This window comes from Mauremys mutica, chromosome 9 (assembly GCF_020497125.1).
Source record: "Mauremys mutica isolate MM-2020 ecotype Southern chromosome 9, ASM2049712v1, whole genome shotgun sequence".
NCBI classification, from domain to species: Eukaryota; Metazoa; Chordata; order Testudines; family Geoemydidae; genus Mauremys; species Mauremys mutica.
The window spans coordinates 68,470,220-68,479,046 of record NC_059080.1 but is presented as its reverse complement, the minus strand read 5'-3'; the positions used below and the strand labels follow the sequence as shown (position 1 = coordinate 68,479,046).

At 37.3% G+C, this 8,827-nt stretch overlaps 1 protein-coding gene across 2 annotated transcripts; it reads left to right on the top strand.

Moving 5' to 3' along the window:
- The first annotated feature begins 268 nt into the window (after positions 1–268).
- Positions 269–6,140, top strand: SCG2 (secretogranin II). 2 transcript variants are annotated; one of them, XM_045029138.1, is made up of 2 exons: positions 269–409; positions 3,864–6,140. In XM_045029138.1, the coding sequence occupies exon 2, from the start codon at positions 3,878–3,880 to the stop codon at positions 5,750–5,752; it is 1,875 nt and encodes a 624-aa protein (XP_044885073.1). In that variant the 5' UTR covers positions 269–409; positions 3,864–3,877; the 3' UTR covers positions 5,753–6,140. The 2 variants fall into 2 exon arrangements, with proteins under 2 accessions (XP_044885073.1, XP_044885074.1); XM_045029139.1 differs by having other exon boundaries at positions 350–409; positions 3,869–6,140.
- Positions 6,141–8,827: the final 2,687 nt, after the last annotated feature.

Genomic DNA, 8,827 nt, shown 5'->3' with positions numbered 1-8,827 from the left:
ATTAATTGTATGCAGATAACAGAATGTTCATGGTAGTTTTTTAAAATTTTTGTTGAGGGTTTTTTCCCAGTGTTCTTGTCTCTAGTATTCAGAAGGTCTCCCTGGCCCTGAGTCTTTTTGATTCTATGAAATCTGTAGTGTTCTCTAGAGGCAGACAGAGGGCATAATTGTACAGAAGAATTATCTCAAAAATAGCCCAAACTTATTTTTCTCCAGCATTCTCTCAACAGCTCCGCCGTGCTTGTGGTTTGTGACTGGGTGAGGTGACGTCAATGTGGCAGTGCAGAGTCAGGTGATGTACAGTATAAGCAGAGGGAGCTGTCCTAGTGCTGAAAACAGTCCACAAACTCGCAGCAAAAAGACAAGGAAGATCATGCTTTGGGTTCGCTCTGCTATCTAAGTCATACAGGTAAGGGAGCTTTTTTTCTTTGTAGTTTCAAAAACTGAATGTAAAGTTCTTTGTTCAGAGCTTTTCCCATTCCACTCTACACTAGGAAACCAGCACAATTAGGGACCAACCTGATGCACTTCGTTTAGCATAGAAATAGTGTTTTCCAGATGAGTGAATCTTTCTCTTTTTTATTTCTTACCTATGATTTAGACATGGATTTAAAAATAATTAAAGGGACATAATTAAAATACTGAATAAGTGGTATAAGTTAATGGTTCTACAGCTAGTGATTACAATTTGACATCAGCTTCATTTGTTCGCTGAAGCTATCAAACATCATTTAATGTTTTTCTTTGTGATTTCATTCACTCTCAATGGTTCACTGACATGTTTAAAATAACTGTATAAAATAAGAGGTTGCCTTGGATACATGTACAGTTCAATTAATCTTCCACCCATCTAAACAATCAAGTATGCAATTCAGAAACCACTTGATTTACAAAATACTAAAATTAATCTTAATATGAACCCTAATTTGTATATTAGCAATAAGACAAACTTTTAAGAAAGCTAATTGACTGCAACCATTTTTAATTGCTCAAAAAGCAAACAAATGATGAAGAGGGTGTGTTGCATTTTCACATTTTCCTTACGGACAACTCCCATAGGGATTCCTGCTGTAGTTCACAGAGCATTATGAATTCTGTGCGAGTTCCATAGGAAAGGTTATGAGTTTTCATGCAAAATTTTAATTGGAAATATTATATTCCCATCAGAGCACCATGTGAATCTATAGGAAAGGGCTCAAGGGGAAATATGCTGCCATGGAAACACCCCAGAAAGGGAATTTTGTTTTTGGTTGTTTGTCTCTTCACAGAAGACCCCCTGTCTGCATTTCCTTTGACAGTACACATTACACTGAGAACTCAATCCCCACATTTTACAAATGCTGACTACTTAATTTGATGGACAGGAGTCTGGGTAAGAGATGACTTCTCTCTTTGTTAGGTACTAACAGGACAGATTGCACAATACAGACTAGCACCACAATTCTACAGCTGTTGGGAAAACAGCAGTTTTATCATAATGTGCTTTAAAAAGAATAAGAGAGAATGTTTTTTATAGATTTGACATCATGAAAAATGTACTCTATTTTTCTCATATTTATAAATTAGGATTGGGGAGGAGCCTATTTTCCCTAAATAAGGTATTACATTTAATGAACTGATTTTTGTAATCTTGTTTCAGAGGTTTTAAAACAAATTATATCCAACTGTTCTTTTCAAATATTTCAAATATCATCTACCAGTGATTTGGAAGTGAAACTGATCCAGACAGACATGCATATGAAATATTCAGAAAGGAATTCATAAGATATCATCTCTCAAAATGAAATATTTTTTAAATAAAATGCTACTAGAATGCCAGTCTAAACTTTGCCTGTGTTTCTCTCTTTCATGATTTTACTTTGATTTTCCTAAGTTTTACAGAGGATATAACACTATATAAATAGTATGTACTGTCAGAGGCTGAATTAATCATCTTCATCAGAGGGAGGATTTTAGTGGACTGTTTTACCTGGAAGATCTAGATCTATTATTATGAAATTAATTTTTCAGCAACTGAAAATTCATAGTATTTTATTTATTAATAAACTAAAGATTAATCAGTAACCAACTTCTCCACTGAAAAACATTAGCTTCATTCTATTGCAACTACAGGTTCTAATCAACATAAAAATTGTAACTGTGCAGGGTTTTGTGGGTTTTTTTGGACTGATTTTATCCCTTTCAAAGCTAAAGCCTTTTCCATAACAGAAGATACAGGGTTCTCTTGCTTTTGTTTATGTATAAAAAGAGATGGTGTTATTGATTGCTCTGAAATAATCCATTCTGGAGTATTAATACTTGATTGGATAAAATATTTGATATTTACAATGATAATTTCCTGCAGGCATGGAGAGAAAAAAAGCAATTGTGGGTAATTGAGGCTACTTTATTTTGTCAAATTATTTCTTGTTAAACTACAATAAAGAATCATCTGAATGGAAATCCTATGTGTGAACTGAAGAGAACATATCCACTGTTACAGCCAGGGGTAAATTCTAGTCTATGTAGGTCCTTCTACTAGTTTGAATCACTAACATCTTACCAGGATGTTTTCCATAGGCTCATGGCAAAAGTGAATGAAACAAAATAAGTCAATGAAGCTCAGTGTTTTTTTTCTATCCTTACCATTTTTCTCACTTACTGTACTTTATTCATGATGGAGGGAATAATATAATTGAATTGGGTAAAATAGACTAGTATTTGTTATAGCCAAGTCCTGTGAGGTGCTAAGCATCTCCTGGGAGTGGAGTCTTTAAGCTCAGTTGGTGCTGAGAACCTCAGCACCTTGAAGGATTGGGCCTTTTATAGAAATATTTTCATATGTTGCAATGGCATGTGATGGGTATAATATTTTCACTTATTTTACTTCGGTTTTTTTTATAGAGCAAAATTCTCTGGTGTCGTGCACCTCCACTAACTCAGGGAGTTTCACCCATCAGAGAATTAGGCCCGTAATGCCAAGATTCTACATGTGTATCCATCCTACTTGCTTGAAGTGAATGACAAAACACCCATTTTCATTTCAAAGCAAAAGTGAAAGACTGTTTAGCCACCACAGAAGAAATTGCTACTCAGTCTGGTCCTGACCAAGTACATTTAAAAACAGCAATTTAGGAAGACATCAAGAGATGATACCCTTAAGGGACAGAATAGATTAACCCACAAAGGGTCTTAGCTTTCCTCATTGCCTATGGAAAAATTAACAAACTTGTTTATTAATAATATTTTTGAAAAGCAGCATAAGGGAATATTTTAATATTTTTTAAATATTAATACAAGTAAACATATAACTCACCTCATGATTTTATTGGCCAGATTCTCCACTCTATCACATTGGTGTTAGCCTGGAATAAAACCATTCAGTGGAGTCAGTTCAGCAGACTGGACAACTGGGCAACAGGATTCTATGTACAGTTTATCACTAAGCTTGTATTAATATTTTAGGCCAAATTTTCAAATGCTGATGCTCAAATCAGTATCTAGATGCATAAATGGGTATTTTATCAACTATGTAGGATTTAGGTTTTTGGTTTAGATTGAAAAATCAAGCTCCTTTATATATAAATTAATTTTATTAGCGGCTTTTTACCTGCCATAGTATGAAGATGCAATGGTTTTATTATTTCAAACCAATAGGTTCCAGTGTTCTTATCAAAGGAATGACCTGGAAGACTTCCAGATAAACTCACAATAAATCTAGGGTTGCCATAAAGGGATCATATGGGAATTCTATTTGCTTTTCATAATTAATAAAAACATAAATACCATGAGTTCCAGTTCAAAGCAGCAATCTCAAATGTGCTGTTGCTTTGCACTTTCCTAACTATTTCTGTATGTTAACTGTCCCTTTTCTTTATTTTAAGGAAAGATTTCTAACATGGCAGATGCTAAAACCTGCTGGCTTGGAGCAGCCTCCTCTCTCACCCTTTTCTTTGTCCTAATCTGTTGTGTTGATGCAGCTTCAATCGAACCTTATCAGCTGCTTCAGAAAAACCCAGACTACTTAGTGAAAAATTTACAAAGGCTCCCAAGCCCAGATATGATCAAAGCCTTGGAATATATAGAAAATCTCCGCAAACAAGCTAACAAGGCTGAAAATGGCCCAGATTACAATTTTTATCAAGGTGCCCCTGTTCTTCTGCAGCAGAAAGAAAGCAAAGATCAGAGCCACCTAGCAGATAATATAAGAGATTCTTTGACTGAAGATGAGTCCCAATGGGTTAGGTCAATGTTGGAAGCCTTGAGGCAAACAGAAAAAGAGTCAAAGGCTGGATCAAAAGAAAATAAACCATATACTATGAGTTCAGATAACTTTCCAGCTGGTGTGAGTGATGATTATGAGGCTTATAAGTGGCCTGAGAGACGACACAAATATATCAAAATGCCACATGTACATGATGAAGAAACTTCAAGAGACAGTCCTTTTAAGCGCACCAATGAAATAGTGGAAGAACAATATACACCCCAAAGCCTTGCTACTTTGGAGTCTGTCTTTCAGGAGCTGGGGAAGATGACGGGACCAAGTAATCACAAAAAAGAGAGGCTGGATGAGGATCAGAAATTGTACACAGAAGATGAAGATGATGTATATAAAGTGAATAATATTGCTTATGAAGATGTAGTGGGAGGAGAAGACTGGAATCCAATAGAGGAAAAAGTGGAAAGCCAAATGCAAGAAGAGATAAAAGATCATAAAGAGGAAATTGATAAAAATGAAGAAGTGATTGATGATGAAATGAAGAGATCAGGGAAGCAAGGCTTCCTGGAGGATGAAATGGAGAGAGACAGTAAAGATCAAATGTCAGATGACATTACAAAGCTAATGAATTATTATCTGAAGAGGCTGATGAGCAATATTAGAAATGCCAGGTTAAGGACTGGACATGAAGAAAAAAGGGCAGGTACATTTTTGGAAAAACTTGATCCTCAGTCTATCTCTCAACTAATAGAAATCTCAAGGAATTTACAAATCCCTCCAGAGGATTTACTAGACATGTTGAAAACTGGAGAAAAGCAGCAGCAGAGTGAAAGGGTGGAGACAGAGCAAGAACCAGAGCTCCCAGAAGATCTTGAGGATGACATCTCTGAAACTAATCTAGACCGCATAGATAGATTTAAAAATAAAATGAACCCTAAAAATGGTTACATGAAGCAGCCAATTAATGTTATGCCAGATAATCTACCTGAAGACCTCAATATTGAAGATATTGTCAATCTTTTAGGGACTGATAATTTAGCTAATCAGAAAACCTCCTACTTTGTAAATCAGCTTAATGAAGAGAACAGTTTGCCAAGACTTTCCTACATTCCCAGAAGACCTAAAGGACATCAACTTCCTAAAGCTCCTTGGATTAATGATTTGGATAGACGACAAATAGAATACGAAAAACTAAATGAAAAAGATGAAGAACTAGCAGATTACTTGGCAAATATGTTGGCAAAATACCCTGACGTTATCAATACAAACCAGCTGAAACGCGTTCCAGTCCCAGTTTCATCTGAAAATGATCTACAGGAAGACGACCAATTTGAGCAAGCAATCAAAGAACATCTAAATCAGCTGGGACCACAAGAGTCTGATAAACTAGTCTCACTCAGCAAAAGGCTGTCCATGGCCCGGGAGAATGATGACACACAAAACAGGCAGTATCTGGATGAAGATATGCTAGTGAAGGTGCTAGAGTACCTAAACCAGGAGCAATCAGACAAAGGAAGAGATCACATTACTAAAAGGGCAATGGAAAATATGTAATTGTTACCCAAATATCATTTTTCTGCAATGTTTTGATTTTTACCCCTGTTCATTTGTGATTTGCCCTCCCCTCCCCCAAACAACTTGCAGTTACCGTTGAACAGTCTGCATAACTTTCTCAGCGCTGTTATTGTTTATGGATATACATATATGTTATAAATCTTGGAACAAGTAACAAATCGGTTCAATTGTTTTAAGGAGCAGGGTTACGAATTTTAGTAAAATCGTAATATGTAAACAAATGACCATTGCATTGTTGATAAAACATGATAAATGAACAGTGCTATCATATTTGAAGTTTTTTAAATTAATTCAATTATTTTGTTACTGTCTGTAGTGTTTTTTTGTGGAGTACTGAATAAAAATACAGCATATATATAGTTTTATTTATAAGGCTTTTTCTATTCTGTGTTTTATTGTTGATGAATAAATATTATTTCTGGACAATAGACTGTGTTTCTTTCTGACAGTTGATAGGATGTGATTTTTAGGAGAAAACATTTTTTTACTTCGATATCCAATCTTCCTAGCTTTAACTGATTTTTTGAAATTACTCAGCAGAAAATATTTCTGGCCTTTTGGGCTACACAGTTATGTACTGGCCTGATTGGTGAAGGTGCTGAGCAATTGCAGTTCTCCTGGTATCATTTGAAGCTGAGGCTGCATGGAATCTTTTGAAAATCTGGCCACATAAGATGATTGGTTATGAATCTAGGGGAAGCTGATCTATTCAGCAAAAAAGACACACTGCATTGGAAGCCTATAAAATAAATAAAACCAAGTGAAACCCAAACTTTTCAGGACAGTTCTACAGTTCAAGCAGGAAAGGGAAAGCTCCATCAAGTAGGTTCTTCAAAATATCATAAATTTTCCATATGTTGCTGTGTAGCAATGAGGCGTTAACCCACAGCTATGAACTAAAACAACTTATTTTTGTGATTATGGTAGCACAATGGATGGGGATTCCTTCCTTATATACTTTTTGTGTTTATAAAAATGATTACTGCTTCCCTTATCATTTAAAAAAGTTTTGGCTATTATGGCTCCGCTCTGCATGGAAGTTTGTTCCATTAATTAGGCTCTTGGTAAAGGCAAATGGCTGCCATAAATGTCTTTCCTGGGTTATGTATCAGTCAAGGAAGAATTCAATAGCGATATATATAGCCCTGGACCCTTTAAACTTTTTCTCCAGATCTTGTTAAGACCATTTAGAGGACTCCCTGAAAAGTCTAAGGTTCTGTTCCTCCAAACTGTTATGCATATGAGATGTCCACTGATTTTCAGGGGGCCTATTCATGGGCATAGTTAAAGTATGTCCAGGACTGAAGCCAAGGTAGAGTTCCTGCCATATTCTCAAGCATCTGATCACTACTTATGGTGAATGGGTGTGGGAGGATATGGTTTTAGCAGGAGTGGGTCACAAAATAGCTAATAAAGATACTACACAAATACTGCAAAGAGAAACGGTTATTTTAAGTCTCATCATTATCCTGTTCAACTGCGGTTTATCAGGGGTCCACTACAGTCCTTGCTTTGGGCTAGATTTTTTTTGTTAAAAAAATTTCTGTCAGTTGTGGTGACTTTACTTTCTTAAAACAGTTCATGTTACAGTTTTTTGTTTTTGATTATCTGATTGGCTAATGTACTAATTCCATACTGATATTGATTCAGCTGGAAGAAACTATAACATGATTAGCAGGCTTTAAAAAAAGTTAGGAATTAACCTACTGCTTGCAGTTCTCAATAAGTAGTAACCATCAGGTTGCTTCCAAAGGACATATATTCCACAGGTAGCTGTCTTCAGCAAATACTGATCTTCTGTTTTGTATAATATGATGTAAATGCTAAACCACAGAATGACTGGAATGAATCCTGCCACACTCATGTTAAAGTTCAACCCAAAAAATTTCCAGAAGACATCATCTCATTAGATAATACTATGCAATTTCATATTTTGCCTGTGCTCTAAAACTTATTTTCCTCATAACAGAAAAGATTTATAGGCAATAAGCTATAGCCAGAGAACCGTGCTCAGCCCAAGTAGAGTGACAGTAAAAGAACATGTTCTCTATTATTAAATAGGTTCAGGATGGAATCCTCCACTCCAGGCTGGGATACCAGGCATGTGGCAGTCCAGACACAGGATATAATGGGAGTAGCAGAGGCAGCCCCCACCCCCACTTCCTCCAAACAATGTCTCACATGGACCCAAAGTGGCAACACTTACTCACTTTCCCCTTCTATACTCTAAAGTAGAGCGCTGCTATAGCACTCTGCTGCATAGTGTGCCAACTCCTAGCAGAGGTTCTCTAGGGCTTGGCCCATTGCTCTGGCAGTAACATTGTTTTCACTGCATTTGTGCCTCTAAGTCAGTGGTGGGCAACCCACAGCCCATCAGGGTAATCCGCTGGCAGGCTGCCAGACAGTTTGTTTATATTTGCATGTCCACCCACACCTCCCAGTAGCCGCGGTTCGCCGTTCCTGGCTAATGGGAGCTGCGGGCGGCTGTACAAATGTAAACAAACTGCCTGGGGGCCCACCAGTGAGTTACCCTGACAGGCTGTGTGTGGGCCACAGGTTGCCCAGCATTGCTCCAAGTGACCATACCAGGCCAATTGGGATTTACCATCAGGATCCAGCCCTATGTCTCTGCCATCGAGCCCACCTGGTATGTTTGTCTGCTTTTCCTCAGTCTGCTTTTCCTTTTTAGCTGAGCCTGGGACCTCCATGAAAGGCACTGGGTTGAAATTAAACAGATGGAGATGATGTGGGCAGTTTGGGGAAACCATCCTGAAAGTGCGGTGAGTATTGTTTGCTAGGATTACTAACACTATGTGCCCACACTTCACCACACCTGGGGAGTGCTTATTTGGCCCTGATGGCCAAAGGTGCCGTTTCCTCCTCCCCACTCTCCTTTATGTCTAATTAAATGAGACTGCATGTTTGTTGAATCTAGATCCTACCAGTTATCCATGCGATTATGACTTCAAGGGTAAAATGGTCAATAGCGCCGAAGTCCAGTTTTCAGAAAGGATTTAGGAGTCCAATTCCCATTGAGTTTTAATGCGACGTAAG